We start from the raw sequence: 19,721 nt of genomic DNA on the forward strand, positions 1-19,721 counted from the left end.
ACCGTTACTGGACGTACTTATCAGTCACTAGACGTACTTCGTAACTGTCTTCAACCGTTCTTGATTAACACTGTGTGTGCTTTAACGTCACAGGACATATCTGATCGTCATTTCACTTTCTTGACCGTTACCAGACGTTTTTATCAGTCACTGGACGTACTTCGCAACCGTCTTCAATCGTACCTGATTAACACTATGTGTGCTTTAACGTCACTGGACGTATCTGATCGTCATTTCACGTTCTTGACTGTTACTGATTGTACTTGTCAGTCACTGGACGTACTTCGTGACCGTCTTCAATCGTACTTGATTAACACTACGTGTGCTTTAACGTCACTGGACGTATCTGATCGTTATTTCACGTTCTTGACTGTTACTGAACGTACTTGTCAGTCTTTAAACGCGTGACCACAACTAAGTGTAATTCGCCATCACTACATTTATTTTATTTCCTATACCTTCATTTACTGAACCTTTCAACAGTTATCTTTTCTTTTATTTAATTTAACACTTTTCTAACTTTTTCAATATAAAAAGCGCAAAGAAAGATTGTTATTGTCGTCACTGTTCATGCACAGTACCGGCTTGAATGAAACAATTTGCATCTCCATAAACAAACCCCCCCCCCCCCCCGCCCCTTATTATTTATCTAGAAACCACAAGTATCCCTTCAATTTATCGGCGGTTCTCCGCCAGCCAATTATAACTTGAAAATATAAATATGTAAGCCCACGAAGGCTATTGATTCCATTCACGGAACATTCTATGGATACAATTATGAAAAGATGCACTTTTGTCTTCAGCACCAGTTACAAATAAACGTATTTTTCAAAATGAAAACTTTTCGGTTGAAAGAGGTACCTGGATAGGGACATTACCAAATTGACATTTTTTTCACACCATTACTAGTATTAAATATAGTTACAGGATTCTAATTTAATATATTAAATTTACCACGTATTAAAAACTTCTGAACTCTAGACCCCTTTGCTGTTACTCAAGCGTCCTATTCAACACCAACACTTCCGGTATTTACGCTACACTTGACGAAATGACATGCCCCTCTCGTGGCGAAGATGCCATGCATATCTTTACACACAGCATCCTGACTTTTGAGAAGTTTATCATTAAATCTCCAAGTTTTGATGAATAACGAAAATTTCTTAAGACATCACAATCTTTTACACGCGCACCATCATTTGTGTCCATGTTTTGAACTTCCTTTTCTCGACCTGTGAAGTTAGGAGAGTCAGTCACTTAACACTAGACATACCTCATCTACACGAAAACCGGTAATGGACCACGCGCGTGTGTCCGGATTTACGTTATATCAGTTACGAAGGACGCACACCCACAAAACTACTGCTCCCTGAGGTTTCCTCGATGTACGAAAGGATTTCAAAATTGCCCCGATTTTTTCTACGGACCCGAGTTCCTCTTAGTACCAGTGGAAACCCTACTATAGGGCGATTCAATGAGCAGATTACTACGGACTTGATATAGAGACAAGACCCATATTTTGGGTCTTAAGTTGATTAATGGGGGGGGGGGGGGGGGCGGCATAAATAAACCCTTCTCTGTATCCACAAGGGGTGGGGGAAGCATAAGACCGTCTAGGCCCACCCCACACAGAAGTATGTGAACACGCAGCTCTTTTCTCCAAAGCTCCTTAAGTAGAACTGTGCGCAAACGAACAGACCCCTTTGTGAGTTCTTGAAATTTATGGTAAATGCAATTCAGAAATACACGGTGAGATACCTCAAACTGCCAACTAACAGAGGATCGAGCGCATACAGCCAGTCATAAGCATCTTCCTCTTTCTCTGTTGTATTACGCACAAGAAATCTGCAGTGTCTTGTACGGATTGAGAATACACTAAATGACTGAAAAAGATTGAAAATAAAGTTCCAGTTACAAGATTTACAAGATTTGCTTCGTTTTATTCCTATGAGAAAACAGAGGACTGCGATCATGCCACAAACACGGACTTTAACATCAAAACTTCTTGTTATTAGTTCAGTAAAATTGTTCCCTTTGAGCCGGTTTCAATTCACTGTCATAAAAATAAAACGTAATTACAAATACCTACCATAACATAAATTTGCACCATCATAAGCCAATGAGGAGTCAAAGTAAAAAACAGGTAAACCACCAAATGCGCGGGAAAACACGGGCAAAAAAGTTACGTTTAGTTTTCGTTTGGCGTCTGATTGGTTTAGAGCATGGCGCGAGTTTTTAGACCAATCACAAACCAAAGAAAGAGACCCAAAGAAATCCCGGATTACTTTGACACTCAATTCGCAATTGGTTGGGAAGTTTACTACCTTAAAACCTAGAGTCTCACGTTGCTAGAGTATACCCCCTCCCCCCCCCCCCCCCAGAAAAAAAAACAAAAAACAAAAAATAAAAGACAAAAAAACACTAATTCTCACCACAAAGTATTCTGGGCACTCCACTTTAGAATGTTTCAAGTTGATCAGAAACTTTTCAACCTGTAATCAATCAAAATCAAGGATAACTGAGGGGAACTAAGGTTTTCAATTTCAAGTCACTTAAATTATATTTCTGGAAGAGTTCACTCACCGGGTCACCTTCCTGGCGATATAGAAGCACGTAAGGTTTCCGAACAACCTGAAATGAAATAAAATAAATAAATAAAACAATAAAATATGGAGCCTCTGCACGCGAACGCAGAAATACGCCACGATCCAAAATGGTTTGCGCAGGTTTCGTCCCTTCAACTTCACCCACAATAAGTTCGCTCCCACCCAAATAAGTATAATACTTCGCTTTCAATTCTGTCCACGCGGCTACACCGCCACAGCGATTTATCTACCATTACCAACCGAGGGTTGGACAGTCGCTCCTCTTGTCCACCGACAAGGCACAACAGTTTCTTAAGAAACAAATAACCTTGAACTAGTGGAGGCAAAACCACAATCTGACACGTGCACAAACTGTTTAGAAAAGAAGACATTCAAGACGTGGTACTTTTTTGAGGGCTTTTGCTACACGTGAACAGGGTATAGATGGTGTTGTAGTTAGCCCTTTAACTTCCATGAGTGACCAGCACAGAATTTCTCCTTACAATATCAATACAACATCAACCAGATAAGTGGTGAGAATAAAGAAAAATATCAATTTGGGGATAATTAGTTGATCCAATAATAAATTCTCTGAACTGGCATTATGAGAATTGTATGGTTGACAGTGAGGAGAATTACAAATTTGATCTGGGAGTTACAGGGTTAACGGATGCTCGATAGAATATCAAGCAGACTCCTTCAAAGATTCTCTCTCAGTCGAAGACATACCTATTTCTTACTGGAAGCAAAACCATACAAGATGTAAAACAGTGCAAGGGTTGAAATGAGACTTTTTACTCACTACATAACATTTGCTCCATCTACTGCTGCAGTCGTCCATGATGTGTAGGTACCCACGCTTGCTTGTCACCGGGCTGTGGATTACAGATTCAAGGTCAAATCACGAGTCTTTGTTTTAAATTCATCAATATCGTTCTTTCATCATGAGACAGACTTAAGTAACGCGATTTTCTTGTAGTTCGCCGTTCAACGTGGTAACAATGCTGGCGAGGTTTTCGAGGGGAACTATCTAAATTGAATAGCTACTGAAAAAAGACTTGTAATGGAAGGCCCGCAAAAAGTTACAATCGAGGAATGTAACAGAGACGATAATCAATTGGTGTGTTCTCGAATGTATTCATACATTTTCTTTTCGTGATCCCCCATTTCAGTGAGTGATGACTTAATTACTTTATAATATTTTTTAACTAGCAAATCTTTGGCGTCACTTTCTTTCTTGATACAGCCATCTTGATAAAAACCGTCTAGAACACAATCCGTTAATGGGGAACCGCTTAAATGCAGAAATCGAGGTAAAAGAAAAAAAACAAAATAGAACCACAGAACAACAATAAAAGAGACTTCTCGTCGAAATGGAAGTACAATAATTAGAAAAATGATAAAATGGATCAATGTAAGTATCTGAACAACTATGCACCTACCCCTCCCCTCACCCAACAACAGACAATTAATGACATGTTAGATAATGTTGGGTTGGAGGAGGAGTAGGTGCGCAATTACACAGATACTAACATTGATGCCATTTTTCTTCCTGAAGGACACTTTAACGCTCTAAGAGCAACACTCCTGCTATCGCTAAACGAAAAACATTGGGGCCAGTAGTAATAATAATAATAATAATAATAATAATAATAATAATAATGATGATGATGATGATGATAATAATAAAACAAAATCATGGTGAGAAATTACTTACTTTTTCCTGACAAGCAACACCTCTGGTACGTAATACTCCACTTTCGATTCATCTTCTTGTTCTTTTTCTTGTGTTCCTAACGCACTTGCACTGCCCTCTGACGAAGGAGCTCGACTCTACGGACAGGAGAAACTCAAGACATATATTACAAAATACGAGAAAGAGAAATGGCTTTCTGTAGGTGTCTTGATATATGGGAAACCCTTTAATTCCTTGTAAATAAGTTACGGGAATATGGTGTTAGACCAAGATTACAACTTCTAACTGAAACCTTTGAGTAATCTCTTCACCTGTTTTATGGATAACGTATGGGATATTAAAGGGAAAAGTTAAGTGTTAATCACCTCTGGGAGTTTAGTCTGACTATTAAGCGATACGCTGCAACTGTAACCCTGAGTACTGTCACAATTACATTAGCACCACCTTAATCTATCTCTTAGTAAAGAAAATACAGCGCGCCAAAGGTGATTATGCATAACTCACTCACCAAAGCTTTAGCTTCACACAAGTCCTTTCTCCACATTAGGAGACGAAGACACTGCAAACCAACACGGAAGAAAAGTCAAATCATGTTAAAAAGATGACTTCTATCGTAACACTTTATTTATCTTTTCACTAACAGCCTTTGCTACAAAGAATTTCCAGGAAGACGTCTTGGTAACCTCCGATAGAATCGTAGGTTCATTAACTATTTGCGCAATTTATCTCTCCTTTTAATTCTTTTTCAATTTTTCATTAACAAAAAAGAAAAATAGCCATCCGTTACCTTTTTTATCAAGGTTTCTTTAACTTGCTCTGGGTTGACATCTCTTGTAAAACGCAGTGGCTTTCCAGCCGGAAGTGACGCAACTGATAGAAACGAGGAAGATAATGAAATAGAACCCAGGCTACTCCGGCTTGAATATGTACTACCGGCTGAGAAAATTCCCGGATCAACCAACACGTTGTCGGGACGGTCTGAGGACATGAGTGTCTCACCAAGGCACAGGATATGACGAGCTTTACCAACCTGGAAAGAGCACGAAAGTAATTACCACAAGATCAGTTCACAAACGAGGAACTGGTCGTTGAAAGGTTGGACAAAGCCCACTGAAGCCGAAATGAATGGCTATCCAGGGCGCTCGTGTTAGAAACAAATGGAACTATCCGAGCGAAGAGACTGATATCAAACGGGAAAGAGTTCCAAAGTACAGATTGTGATAAGAGAGGTAAAGTCACGGCTATCACTTCAAAAGAGTTTGATATAACGCTACCTTCGCTCTAGGAAGTTTGAAAACTTGTTTTCGATTTGCGTTAGCTCCCAGTCATTACCTACAAGCCGCCTTACAAATTTAATTTCATTCTGCATCAGGTCTTAAGCAACGATTCCTTCTATCAGACCTTAGCCCGACTTAGTCTCTGCTGGACCCAGCGTCTTCGCGTTTTGCGCTACCTTTTAAACGTCGCTGAGCGAAGCGCATGCGCGAAACCTGAGTAGCCGGCTGTGGCTAACAGCTCTTACCTCCTGAATTCTCTCCAGTTTGTCTAAATGTGACTGATGTTCATCAAGGAGTGATATCCCTCTCGGTTTCCATTCTCCAAGGTTTTCTTCTCCTCTCACGTAAATACTCGAAGTGTCGATCACGGCTCTCTTCTTCGTCTTCATTACTACGAAAACAGGAACATACTTCGATCACATTAACAGCCTCCAAGCAAGGATACGGGAAGAGACAACATGGTTTGTTGGTGTTGGGGAACGAGACTCACTCTGATATATCAGAATTGAAAAAGCGAATCGGTGGATAGAGCATTGCTTTACTTTCTGTCGGTAATTCAAAAGCAAAATAATCACTATACCCAACGGAGAAAAAAAAGCAAGTTTGGGGGGAATCAAAAAGAACTCAGAGCAAATACATGTAAACTGCCTGAAATGCTGTAAAACATGACAGAACAAGTCAAAATTGCTTCCAGTCTCGCATCTGATGATTGAGAGGAAGTGCAAAATTTCTGAAAACTTCTAGCTCGGTAAGGAAAAATTTAAAGTAAAGCAATTCCTGAATGGTTTCGAACCTTAATTGAAAATTCCCTAACAAAGTTACTTACATTGGCCGTGCTCATCAGCGGGATGGAAAACCAGCTCAAAAATATCGCTGAGTTTATCACTGCAAAAAAGGACAAGAACAATCGATTACATAAGTTAACACTCAACATAAAAGTATTACTGAGATTACAGAAATTTTAAAAAATCAAAGCAGTTTCTTTTACTGCAAACGCTGATACAGAGACTTACTTTTCAGGACGTCGCGAAGAACCGAACAAACTCCAAACAGACCTGCAATTCAACAAAATAAAACTCTCGATAAGACTTAAAATGAAGTCCTGAATGCTGAAGAAACAGACAAAATTACAATTATGTAGTTTGCTTACCGTGAGGAGGTTTTTGAATCCCTTCCAAACACGCAAACAGGAATATCCTTTGTGAGACATGAAGTCTGGCAACAGTTTTCGAGCTGCCGGTGAAAGGAATTCATGAGTAAAAAATTGCAAGAATCTTCGCAACTCGTGGGATGACATCTCAACGAGCACCAAGTAACGATTTCCGTTTATTTGCCAAAGAGGTAAAACTAAAGTTAGTCACTGTACTCCAAGTTAACTACACAAATTCCAATTTTTAAGAAGAAAAACAAAACCAACCTCAAGGTACGCAGATATGGTAACGAACACAAGCTCTCCAGGCGGAGTCACCCTGCAAGGTGGCATACATGAATTAGGTAAGGTTAATCAGTCTCAAGACCAACTTACACAGAATTCCAGCAGTTTACCTGTTCAGTAAAATGGAGTTATGAAGTGACGAGTCCCAGGCTGCTTCAAATCTAAACACGCATCTGTTTTCATCCGGGTGGGACTGGACTTGGGGTGACAGCACGTTCAGTGAAACAGTGTGAGTTGAACTTTCCCCTGCAGGGGGAGGGGTGAGAGCTGTACGTACACGACCTGTAAGGCAACCAATAAACTCAGGGTAAGTCTCTCACGCGCTCTTTAATCTTATATCAATCATCGTTGAATAAAGTAGGAAGTCCGTTGAGGCAGCAGTGAGGATGATCACAAAAGGAAAACTCAAGCTGGTACTTAATCTCTTGTACTATTAGGTAAACTGTTTATAGTTTTTCAAATACCGAGTTTTACGCAATTTGTTGGGAAAAATATGACTTATGAGTAAGAAGTTCTTTATCCACCTTACATTCCTAGCTCAGCCTAAGCCATTTACTAAGGCCTGTTGTCCAGAAATCGCATACCGAGAAAGTACTGGGGAGCTTTTCGATTGAATGTCGAAAGTCATCAGTGATTGCTTTAGTTTTCCTAAACTTCGCTATGTTATTGGTTTAGGAAACTCTCACCACTATTACGACCAAAAGCTATACGACTTGGTCACTTGAGTTTTCCGGCCAGTTCCAAGTATTTACGTCAAGTTATTAGTTGTTCGTTAGGATATTTCCATTTGCTCTCTTTGGACGCGGTCTTTGTTTAGGTTTTTGCTTTAAAGCACTAAATCGAAAGGGCGTCATATCGCATGAATAAACAGCTCGCTTACCCACAGCAAGTTCTGTGACTTTTCTGATTCTGATGTCCATAGAGTTCTCGTGAATTATTGTAACAACAAGACGCCTTTGAATTCCCTGGAAATGAAGACAAAAAAATCCTCAGTCAAGGCCTGTTCATCAACACCATCGCTCTGTGAGAAAATTTGCACTGAATAATCTCATTATAAACAAGGCTACTAACAAATCTACTAACAATGGTTATTATCTTGAATTCCCATACCTTCCTCGGGTCTGCAAACGATGTCGAAGTTGTTAAGTAAGAGGCATAAATCACGAGAAAATTTGTTACGCCTAAGTATTAAAAAACGATACCTGATGAAGAAGGAACACTCCACCACAAGGAGTGTCATTTTTACGCCTCACAACACAAGGAAAATAGCTGAAAACAAGAAAATTATGGTGGGTTATGAATGTACCTTAGGAAAAAAAGAACTCTTGAAAACATAAATATCTATTTAGTTAAACCTAGATTGGATTTCAAAACTTACTCTCCAGACGGTGACATTTCGAAGACCTCAACCCAGACCAACAAATCAAACTTAAGAGTTCCTTCTTCGTCACTATAAAAGAAAGAAAAAAAGGTCATACACAACACTTCATTTGGTGTGTTCAGAAAACAGGTTCAACGTCATTTGAAGAACCATAAAAAGGAAACAGTTAGTACAATGCACTTCGCTAAACAATTGAGTCCAGAAAAATTGTAATGAACTGTTTCTACAACGCAAAGACAAGCGACAGTTTTAGAACGGTGTGCGTCAACTAATACTAAGGTATTCACATTTCCTTACCAGGGTTGATATGGCAAAGGTACGGCAGGAGAAGATTCTAAAATAGGAAAAAAAACACAGCGATCTTACATAAGTAATCGATATTCCACTGGCAGAAGCTTGTTGAGCAATGTACCACAGTTTTAATCAAAGAACAGATGTTATACTCATGAAAAAAAAAAAAAAAAAAAAACCGAAGAAAAAGAAGTGGCACGGAGTCATTTGTTACCTTTCAGATATTTAGAACTAAATTCTCCTTCCTTCACTATGGCCCTGACAGAACAAAAATAACATACAACAATGAAAGAACACCTTCTTAGTTATGAATCTCCACTTCACTAAAGAAGAAGCTACTCGCGCCCATTCCCTTATCTTTCTCCAAAATACTAAGCAGTTAAATTAATTCAAGAGGGTTTCATTTGTAAAAGTCTTAATGGTTTTAAAGGATAGGACACTTTCCACATTTGGTGGGTTTTGGCTGTTTGCGGGGCGCTTGTCACATATCAATCCAGCAATGATCCAACTCGTCACAGAGTTCCCAAAAGCTCAATGGTAGAGCATCAGAGTACGGAATTTCATTATCTGTGGGTCGAGTGCTCGTGGGCGACTAAGATTTCTTTTTTTTTCCACGCTCGTGACAAAAAGTACAACAGCTTTTTTTACTAAATTTACTCTTTTCTTTTCACGGATCGCCGACGCTCTACTGCCACACGTGCCCTCAAATGAACATACCATCTGGAAAGCATTTCTGGCCCAGAAAACGTAGTATTTAACCCATGAACAACAGAAAAGGTTAAAATATAAGACTCTGTATTCTCATTACTTGAACTGAAGTACTAAGGGTAATTTGCCCTTGACCAAACCTTGGAAGTTGCGCAGTTGACTGATGCTGTGGGTGATGCTGATAGTGGCCAAACACTTCAACCTGCAGGGGCCTGGTGCTGATGTAGTCTATGAACTCTCTTGTTACTACCACGCCAATCTTTTAAGGAATCAAAGAACAGGAGTTGAAAGTGATATTATAAAAAGGAGAAAACGTCTGTGAAACCTGCTCTATTTTCCTGAAAATTTCAGTCAAGAACAGCTATACTATCAAGGCTGCCAGGTTTTTGAAAGCAACAGGAGCTAACGAAAGATGACTTTGTAATGTGTAGGGCTACTGTTTGTCTTACGATGTGATCAATTCCGATGTGCATCGCGAAGTTTCGATTGCATACGGCTCATCTTCTTGAGGCAATATGGTCGAACTGTACACGATAAAAAAAATACTTCCATTCTAAAATAGTAATACTAGACATAAGCTTTTCCCCAGTTATACACGGATGTCCAACTATGTCGTTAAGTTTTCATTGAAAGAAACATTTATCGGACTACGAGCAGTCCCTCCCTTTCGGCGAAGTTCACCGCGCGAGTCCAAAAAAATCAGCGAAAAAAAGGGCCCCGCGTGGAACTCTGCCGGAGAGCGAGGCGCTTTTCAACCAGAGTTTCCCGGGACGCACAAGCCACCACTTTTTTTCGTTGACTTTTTTGGCCTTGCGCGATGGACTTCGCCGATAAGGAGGGACTGTTCACAGTCTAGACAATTACAAGAAGAGTCAAGCAAACATCGACGAAGTAAACACATAGTCGTCAAACTATCATGCAATTCTAATACCTTTTGATTATAGTAGAAACCCAGAGGACCGCCATTTTGTTTGTTGGTAACGGGCTCCGTGGAAAATCCTTCATCTTCTTCACTGCACAAAAACCTACAAATAACCAAACCTCGTCACCAAAGCCAGCAGGCTATTTTTTTAATTTTTGGAAATACTTAAACGCATGTTTGCAAATATTTTTTACTCGAGACACAAATCTTACAGTTCACCTTATTTGACAGAATACATCCGTGTATTGAGTTGGAATCCCTTGAGCCTGTTGTACAGTGATGCTAATCACATAAGGCTGGCCGACATGAAGTGTCCCCTTGGAAAATGGAGGTTCCTGCACCTCGTCTGCTTCAACCGCTTCTTCTACTTCCCGCTAAAGAATTCAGATACATAATAATAATAAATAATGAAACTACTTATATAGCGCTTATCCAGTCCTGTTCTAAGCGCTTTACAAAAATATTAAAATATCACACGTTAAAATAATATTAAAAGTAAGTCTTAAGTTAACTGATGTCTAAGATATAGGCGTTTGACATGGATAAGAAAAGAGATCATACATTAAAGTAACTTTTAAAAAGATGAGTCTTAAGTTTACGTTTAAAAATATTTAAATTGTCACAAGAACGAATGTCATCAGGTAGTTTATTCCACAGTTCAGGAGCCGAAACAGCAAAAGCTCTATAGCCATAGGACTTGAGATTAAAGTTGACAGGAGTCAGACGCAATGTTGAAGACGAACGGAGCGTTCTTGAAGTTGAATAACGGCGTATTAGGTCTTGAATGTAGACAGGAGACTGCTGGTGAAGAGCTTTATGGGTGAGCAGAATTATTTTGAATTTAATTCGCTCAGAAATTGGAAGCCAGTGTAGGTCGAACAAAACAGGGGTGATGCGGTCGAATTTATGAGAGCTGGTAATAAGTCGAGCCGCCGCATTCTGCACTGATTGGAGCTTTTGGATAGCGTATTTGGGGACACCGTATAAAAGAGAGTTACAGTGATCCAACTTGGAGGTTACAAAGGCGTGGACTAAAGTCTCAGTGGTCTTAATGGATAGTAATTTCCTTATACGGGAAATGGTTTGCAATTCGTGTTTATCAGTCTTCTCCACCCCAAACCATGTTCATTCTTTTGTGCTTCTTTTCTGACCTCTTTGAGAAGTAGTAGAGGCTCCGATAGGCTCTTAACCCTTTAACTCCCATGAGTGACCAAGACAAGATTTCTCCTTACAATATCAATACAATATCAACCAGATAAGTGATGAGAATAAAGAAAAATATCAATTTAAGGATAATTAGTGGATCCAATACTAAATTCTCTGACCTAACATTATAAGAATTGTATGATTGACAGTAAGAAGAATTACAAAGTTGATCTAGGAGTTAAAGGGTTAACCCAGCAGATGGAACAACGGAAATGTGTAATGGACAAAACAGATTTCTGTATCAATCCAAAATGGCGTAAGTGATAACGATATTACCTCATGCTGCTCCCTGATTGGTTAAGGGACCTAAGGGAGCCCCTGTGAATAGTTCTTTGGTGTTAGTTTACCCCGTTCACAGGAAACTTTCATTTCAAGATTTTAATCTATTCAAAGGCCATTCACTAAGAAGCAACAGCGGCTCTAAAGATAGCTCAGAAAATTTAGGAGTATTCGCTCAAAAGTATGATTTTGAACAAAGCGTGACATGGGAGTAAAGGTTGGCCGAGCCATCCTCGTACTTTCTCAATGATGATAAATGAAAGAAGGCAAGCGTAACATCCGAGTCGGTTCGACAAGACTCTGTACTTTACTGACTCAGAGAGTGACATGGTACACAGAGTTCACTTCGTGGAGTACAACTGCAAACACGTAAAGTCTCGTTATTCAGTTACACTTACTAGAAACAAAAAGTTAGGAGTCTAATTAAAAATATTTATTGCAGACCATATTTCACCTCGTTCTCACTCTTCTGTTCGTGATCATCAGAAGGAAATTCTAACCACAGTACCCAAGAGCGACCCGTTTCGTCTACCTGCCAAGTGTCACCATCTGCGAAAGAAACAAGGTAGGCATTCAGAACCGTTCTGAGGTCAACAGGCTCAGTCTCATTATATCTAACCATTGGTAAAGCCGGATCAATATCAGTATCTGGGTAACTGACCAGCTACCCCTCCCCTAACTCAACAACAGTCAATTGATAACAAGTTAGGGTTGATGTTGGGTTAGGGGAGGGGTAGGTGGGCAGTTGCCCAGATACTGATATTGATCCGTAAAGCCTCCCCGGGTTTCCGTAACACGAAGCTCCTGCTCTTCCTTCCGTGCGAGCAGATTTTCATAAGCGCTGCAGCACGACCGACGGAGCCTCGAGAGACACGTAGGCTAGAAAAATCGAGCCAAATCTAAGTGTGGGGGGGGGGGGGCGGGGGGAAGAATGGGGGTTAGAGGGGAGGGGGAAGGGCTCTCATTTCGTGCCGACCTGCTTCGCTCGCCAGCTCATATCTAATGGCTTCGCTGCTGGTGTGGAAGCATTTTTGAGAGAGCCTGGGCATTGTGTGAGTAAAGTGTGATGTCCAAGAACAAGACATGATGACCCTTATCCATTGAAACTTAAGGTTTAAATCTAGGAGGACTAAAGAAGGTCAACCTAAAACAACTGCTTTTTATAAGTATGATTCCGTACCAGTGCACTGCTGAATGTTGATGGATAGATTTCCTTGTATGTCCCCCAGTTCACTCACAATCGGCACCGTTTGCTCCAGTGGAACACCAAACACCAAGTTACTCAGGTATACAAACGATCTGTTGCCAAAAATGATGCAGACAAAAAGCTTTCAGAAGGTACTCGACTCTTAAATTGATGTCTACTATTGTATACACTGCAGTGTCTTACAAGGTTTACAGCCTTAAGAAAAAGCGGTAACTGCACACGTGTAAAGTTATGCTAATATTTTATGCGTTTGTTTGATATGCAAACACTCGCCTTTCGCGCCACTCTGTCAGGTTGATGAATGTAAGGCAAAGCGTTCATCATTCTCAATCCAAGGCCCTACGGTGTTTATATAATACACAAAATAATATATGGTTGCTTGTGGATATAGAATGTCTCTTCTCGTGTTCAACTCGAAGTCTTACTCATTCGTTGCACTCACTCGTGAGCTACCGGGTTGAACATTAGAAGAGAACTAGAATCCCATATCCACGCGCACCCATGTTTTGTTCTCTAAGGTGGAAGTTTTTCCCTAAAATAGTTGATTTTAATGATTTTATTTTCTCTTTTATTTTTGCCTATGGAAAAAAAATTTAACAATTTTTTTAAAACTCTTAGCTGCAGGAATAACTTAAATCAAAAGCTAGAGCTAAAATACCTTCCAATCAGTCTAAACCATGGCAGTGAATCGTAGAAAGGATCAGCAGAGTCAAAGGAGATTTTACTATTGGTTTCTGCGGCGGTGTCATACAAAAAGCGCATGTCTTCCAGTCGGTCCCTAGGAGTCGCAATGAAAACAGCAGAGAGGTAATACCTATTACTACTTAGGTTTAGAAACAACAAAGAGTTTCTTACATAGGAAGATTCTACATTTCATCAAAAACAAGGTTTGACATAGACAATCAAGTGACATTTGATGAGAACCTTACTCTTAACAGAGGCTACGAATTATAACAAGCCCCTTACAAAACGTTGCAGAATAGGAAAGAAAATTTGAGTCTGTCAAAGTACCAAAATACACTCTACCAAAAGGAACCCCTTTTTAAGAGAGAGAGACGTATAAATTCTCTTGTAACACTAAGACGAAAAGACAGATTTTCGTGAAAGGCTAACATGATTCCTGTTAGAAAGGGAGTCAACTTCCCAGAGAATTTGTGTCCAGGGACTGGTCCAAGAAAAAACTGCATAAGTTGCGTTATTTGTGTTATTTTGATTGTGTTTTGACCTAGTCCTCACCGTAGCTTTCCAAGCGACCAGAAGTGTGAGGCGCCATGTTTCATGTCTTTGACCTCCACAGCCAATACGGTGGGGTTATCCTTGTGCTTGACATCACTCAAAAGAAACGATGGAAGGGGAGTATATAGTGTGTCTGTTAATAATGTGAATTGGAATTCCACCTGAAATGATAGATAAAATTTAAGTCTTCACTGAGGACCTTGTGGAGTTGAAATCAGCTTTGAAAACGTTTTTCCCATTTAAGATAGAGTGCAACGACCGAGGAAAACCCTGTTCCAGTGACTGGAAATCTTAGTCCTTTCAAAATAAACATCGCCGTAAAATACAAAATAAAAAGAAAAAAATCCTACTGTCGTTTGCTAAGGGCTATGGCGAAAAAGATAAACCAATGATAAAAACTCAGAATAAGGTCGCTATTTCACCCTTTCACCCCTGAATTACACATTAAGGTCAGGAGAACAAACGAAATGATTACCAAATAAAGAAACTCTTGATTGTTAAACAAATTCTCCTTTTCAGAACCTTAGGAAATGTATGGAGAACAGTACGGAGAATATGTTTACCGATATTAGGATGCAAAGGGTTATGATTCAAGGTTTTACCTTCTTCCTCAACTCTACGCTGATGGCGTTTGCTTCTTTCAACAGTACTGCATGACTCAACAAGGCATCCTGAAATTCAAACAATGATTACAAAGCTCAAATTAAGGTATACAGCAGTAATGAATAGCGTCTCATTATTAATAATAGCCTCTTTATTATAAATCTTTCAAGCATTTTATGCCAGAGAAAAGGAAAGAGAACCTAACTTTCTATTCTCTGTCAGTCAGAAAAAATGGCCTAAACTTAAACTTTGAATAATTTTCTTCTCTTATTCCATTTACATGTAAATAAAGATTGCAAGCAGCTATTACATATTCAAACCAACCCTGAGTGATGTGCATACGTAACATCTCCACTTGTCAATCACCACTTCCGCTAAGTTGAGTTCGCGTTCGGTCAGCGGGCTCTCGCCTGTAAGAAATTAAATTTCTTGTTAGTTACGTTAGCTCTCTTAGGAGGTTGCCATCGCAACAGATTCTAATGTTACTCACATTTAGTAAGTGAACTTTATTTAAAACAGGGTGGCCCATTCAGCTACAAGGCTATTGTCCAGAGGGGCCCTGTATACGCCTAAAATCATTACAATATTATAATCAATTACAACAAACGCTTGTAGTCTATAAATTTGTGGACTAAGAAAAACTAAAAAAGAACAAAAACAAAAACAAAAATACAATATTTATAGTCGGATTCTAGTAAACACTTGTAGGCTGTACAGCAAATTTTTTGTGGTTCTAAAAACAGTTCGAGTGTTGACAACAGAAAAGTGTTGTGAGCCACATCACAAAATTTTTTGCCCAAATCTACTTGCAAATATTTTAACTCTGCTGCAGGAAACTCGCAGACACCCACAGGACTTTTTCCTTCTTCTTCTTCAATCTAGGTGACAATCTAAGAATTGATATAAGGGACATTTTGGTCTCAAGTTTTCAACACGAACGTGTTCTTGTCCTTGTTTCACTCAATTTCGCCAATCTTCCTCGTCCTAGGAGGGGCACAGGCCTCAACCCTAACATGTTCACATGCGTTACAAAAACTGAAGGAAGGTAGTGAGAAAGTATAAGAAAACGATTCTCACTGTCAAAACTGTCGACATCTATGTCACTGTCCACTGATTCACTGGATGGTACTGACGACTGATCCATCTGTGTGACAAAAAATTCTCAAAGGTTTCTCTTAAGAAATTTATAAAGAAGTCTCCTACTCAAGAACTCAGAAATATATAAAGCAAGAAAAAAACATATCAATTCACCAGCGGTTTGTTCCCATACACTAGAAAATCCTTCACAAGTCTCAGAGTGAATATGGAGTTATTCCAAAACTACTCAGAGATACTGAGCCAACAACAACCCAAGTAGATGGCCTTTGAGATCTCTACCAACATAACTTTGTGTTTACATCACGCAACAAATAAACAGAGAGAAGTCAGGTACTACAGTGTGCACGTAAAAAATAAGTCTGGAAACAAATGTTACGTTTACAATCTCGTTTACCATCGACTTTTTTACAGTTATTCACTCAATTTACTAATTTTTTGTGGTTACGTCCGCAACACTTGGCAATATTCAAATATCATGTCTTTTATTGTAGATGAGGACATTAAGTGTTTTGAGAAAACACAGGTTATAACGGCCGTTTCCTTCTAAACGTGCCGTGACAAAACATAACTCTTTAAACCCCAAGATTGGTAATATCTGCTTTCTTGTTACAATATCGACACAAATTCCTACAAAATTACCTCATCACGCTTTGTACCTGCTAAAATTTAACTTGGTTCGCGACAGCTATCTGCTTTTATAACTGCAACATGGCCACAGTTTTCGACGTTTTTTTTTTTAACGAAATTTACTCGAGTTCCTAAGGGTATCTTTTCAGTTTAAGCTTGCAAGTTTAGATTAAAGCAACGAGAGGGGCGTGATTGTGCTGCAAGACAGACGAGATGAAAAAACAACATAGCTCTAGCTGCTCTCCCGTCTGCCTTTTCTCGCGTTTATGTCAGAACAATTAAACGAAAGAATAATAACATTAAAACGATCATAGAAAGCAGTCAAAGTACTGATTGGGCAACTTGGGACCTGGCACTCACAGAGATGTGTGGAAGAAAAAATTACCTATTAACAACTACAGAATGACTGAAGTGTAAGGAAGATGGAAACAAGCAGTAGAGTCCAGTAATATATATAATAAACTCAGAGTTAAGACTTTTAAAGTCCAGCTTGTGTCCGGCAGTCTGTAAAAAGAAAAGAGATCTTGTCGATTTATTACCAGATTTCCTCCAACCGAAGCATTTAGTACCTTGGCAAAGCCTTCAGTAGTTGATGCCCGTCCGTGACGAACACGGCGAGTATCCTTCGAAGAAAAGAGAAATTGTGCTGTTTTTGATTGTGGAAAGATCCACATGAGTTTTTTCTTTTTACGTGAAGAACCGTGCAGAGAAACCTTCTAAAAGATGAAAGAGAGAAAGAGAGAAGGAGAATAAGAAAATACAGAGCAAAGATATCTATTTGTTTCACCGGGCAGTACACAAGTATCCTGCAGCCTAGTAACCAGGCGATCTCTTCTCGTTCTCTTGAATGATGATCTCAGGTCCCACTTTCACGAAGATGAGCTCTTTCGCGACTGGACGAGAGCGCCTAGGAACGAGACTGGCAGGCACCACAATGTCTTAAAGTAATTTATCATACTTAGGAACAATGCTTAATCTATCTTTACTACATTTATCGTTAGTATTATTAAATTTAGTAGTTTACTATTTTAGACAAAATGTGATAAGGTTGTGGTTTTAATTAAGATCGAGACTCTGGAAAAATTGGCTACTTCACTTCCGACGACGATCAGTCAGACCTTATATATTCTTAACTTAAAAATCAATGTTTTAAGTTGACCACTGCATGAAGTTATGCCATTTCTTTTCCCTAAATTATCAACCCTTCCTTCTCATACTATACTATGAATACCTAAGTTTAGAAAGAAAATTCAAGTCTGTTTAGAACCAAAAGCATTTTAGACATTGGATTACCAGTCTGTTCGATGTTGAAAGATAGCAAAGGACAAAAACTTGTCAAATCATGATTGTTTATTGTACTTAAAGGGACGAGTTAGTTTGATTACCTGCCGCTGAAGTTCCTGCAGTCGCGTTTCATAGGTCTAGGTGAAGAAAAAAGTACAAAGATATAGTTGGAAATTTCAATGTTGGTCTAACCCAAAAATTATTGCTGATTCTGGTCAATAGCTTAAGTTGTGTTTGTGCGTCCCTCAATTCATCAAATTCAACACCTCAGTAAGTCCTTCAAATTAGTTAGTTGGCCTGTCGGGTAATTTTAACCAGACAGGTAGTCCATACGTCGATTAATGAACCAGCTAGCTGACTATGGAGCCGGTCTTTTATTCAAACCTTTATAATTGTCTGACTTTGGACAATAGTGTCAGATTTTGGACACACGAGTGTCCAATTTTAGACGCTAGAGTCCGATTTACACACTAGCGTCCGATTTTAGACACTTGTGTCCGATTTCAGACACTAGCGTCCGATTTTATACATTAGGGACCGATTTCAGACACTAGTGTTCAATGTTAGACACTAAAGTCCGATTTTAGACACCAGTGTCCGATTTTAGACGGTGGTGTCCGAATTTAATCACTTGTCTTTCTAATCGACTACATTTATTAGGTAATAGTAGCAAGAAAACGTAAAAAACTTAATTAGACGTGTCAGAAATTGTATATATATCTGTCATTTAGTAATTGTATCTCACCGGTAAATCAAGTGAAAATCAATGACTTGTACAAACAAAAACTATTCAGAAACGTGAGTTTTCGAAACACGTGTCTTACACAACCATATAAACAGTTCAAAACGCCCGACCAGACAGACCGATAGACAGATAAATAGTCAGTGAATAAGTCCTAGAATTTATCAGTCACTCAGGGAGATGCACATCGCTTAAGTGGTTCAGTCAATCACAGCATTTACGATTAACATAAATTATTCGATTGCCATACCAGTCTCTGCTGCTCTAAAAGTAAATCCGCTTGATCTTTTTCTCTCTTGATTTGCTCCTCTAACTCAACCACCCTTGTTAAGGAAAAAAAAAACACTGAGTTCCAAGTAACATATAGCGATTATTCAAAAGCTAAAATAAAATAAAAGCTATACCTTTCATTCATCTCTTTTACATCCCAACCCTGTTCTCTTAGCAGTTCCAATACTGCAAATGACCAGTCCACGGGTTCCTCTACCTTACCCTCACTTTTTCCTGTTCATTAGTGAAAAAATAACTTAATTGAGCAGATTTTTGAGATAATTTTTAAATACATGTAATCTACTAATGGGTTCATCTCCTTAAAGTCTTCAGTTTTCGCTGGGAATCAAGGTGAAGGGACTTGTAAAACGGCGAAGAGTTCTAGCCGGATCTTTCAATAATTCAGTGGCTGCTCTCCAGAGAAATTTTGCATTGAGTGTTTAGAGTAATCCTGGATTTCATTGGTTTTACTCTACTTCTCTCTGTGATTGGTCTAAAAAAATACACGCCATCGTCTCAACCTATCAGGGAGCAAAACTACAACAAATCGCAAGAGTGTCTTTCGCGTCTTTACTTATATTCTTCATAAGTTTTTATTGGCACCCTAATGATATTTTGCGTGACAAGCATTGAAACGAAGGAGTCTAAGTTCTGAGTCACTCTATTTGCAGTCGCTTAAATGTTACCAAAAGCTGTAACCTACCATTTATGTCCTCGAGAAGATTCCCTCGAGACTGACGAATTCGCTCCTCACGGGCTTAATGACAGTGAAGAGAGGAAACAAGCAATTTAGTAATCTTGGAAAACATACAAACAACGCCAAGACACCTAGTCAATACAACAACGAAATCATAAAATACTCAAAGAACAATAC

At 39.2% G+C, this 19,721-nt stretch overlaps 1 protein-coding gene across 1 annotated transcript in view; it reads right to left on the reverse strand.

Moving 5' to 3' along the window:
• Positions 1-421: 421 nt before the first annotated feature.
• LOC131786465 (kinesin-like protein unc-104) overlaps positions 422-19,721 on the reverse strand; it is a 33,427-nt gene continuing 14,127 nt past the window's right edge. Inside the window, exons 23-55 of the mRNA XM_066164939.1 lie at positions 19,551-19,604; positions 18,982-19,081; positions 18,828-18,900; positions 17,937-17,972; positions 15,904-15,970; positions 15,151-15,236; positions 14,826-14,894; positions 14,224-14,384; positions 13,646-13,765; positions 12,961-13,079; positions 12,235-12,329; positions 10,515-10,669; positions 10,305-10,398; positions 9,514-9,632; positions 8,880-8,923; positions 8,672-8,708; positions 8,372-8,443; positions 8,196-8,262; positions 7,874-7,958; positions 7,104-7,275; positions 6,976-7,027; positions 6,709-6,791; positions 6,572-6,613; positions 6,385-6,443; positions 5,804-5,949; positions 5,069-5,311; positions 4,790-4,840; positions 4,303-4,418; positions 3,388-3,460; positions 2,584-2,631; positions 2,433-2,492; positions 1,759-1,883; positions 422-1,232 (exon numbers count right to left, since the gene is read on the reverse strand). Of these exons, the coding sequence (XP_066021036.1) occupies positions 1,196-1,232; positions 1,759-1,883; positions 2,433-2,492; positions 2,584-2,631; positions 3,388-3,460; positions 4,303-4,418; positions 4,790-4,840; positions 5,069-5,311; positions 5,804-5,949; positions 6,385-6,443; positions 6,572-6,613; positions 6,709-6,791; positions 6,976-7,027; positions 7,104-7,275; positions 7,874-7,958; positions 8,196-8,262; positions 8,372-8,443; positions 8,672-8,708; positions 8,880-8,923; positions 9,514-9,632; positions 10,305-10,398; positions 10,515-10,669; positions 12,235-12,329; positions 12,961-13,079; positions 13,646-13,765; positions 14,224-14,384; positions 14,826-14,894; positions 15,151-15,236; positions 15,904-15,970; positions 17,937-17,972; positions 18,828-18,900; positions 18,982-19,081; positions 19,551-19,604 (2,960 nt within the window). The 3' untranslated portion in view covers positions 422-1,195. The remainder of the gene's footprint in view (positions 1,233-1,758; positions 1,884-2,432; positions 2,493-2,583; positions 2,632-3,387; positions 3,461-4,302; positions 4,419-4,789; positions 4,841-5,068; positions 5,312-5,803; positions 5,950-6,384; positions 6,444-6,571; positions 6,614-6,708; positions 6,792-6,975; positions 7,028-7,103; positions 7,276-7,873; positions 7,959-8,195; positions 8,263-8,371; positions 8,444-8,671; positions 8,709-8,879; positions 8,924-9,513; positions 9,633-10,304; positions 10,399-10,514; positions 10,670-12,234; positions 12,330-12,960; positions 13,080-13,645; positions 13,766-14,223; positions 14,385-14,825; positions 14,895-15,150; positions 15,237-15,903; positions 15,971-17,936; positions 17,973-18,827; positions 18,901-18,981; positions 19,082-19,550; positions 19,605-19,721) is intronic.

Source organism: Pocillopora verrucosa, chromosome 4 (genome assembly GCF_036669915.1).
Source record: "Pocillopora verrucosa isolate sample1 chromosome 4, ASM3666991v2, whole genome shotgun sequence".
NCBI lineage: Eukaryota > Metazoa > Cnidaria > Anthozoa > Scleractinia > Pocilloporidae > Pocillopora > Pocillopora verrucosa.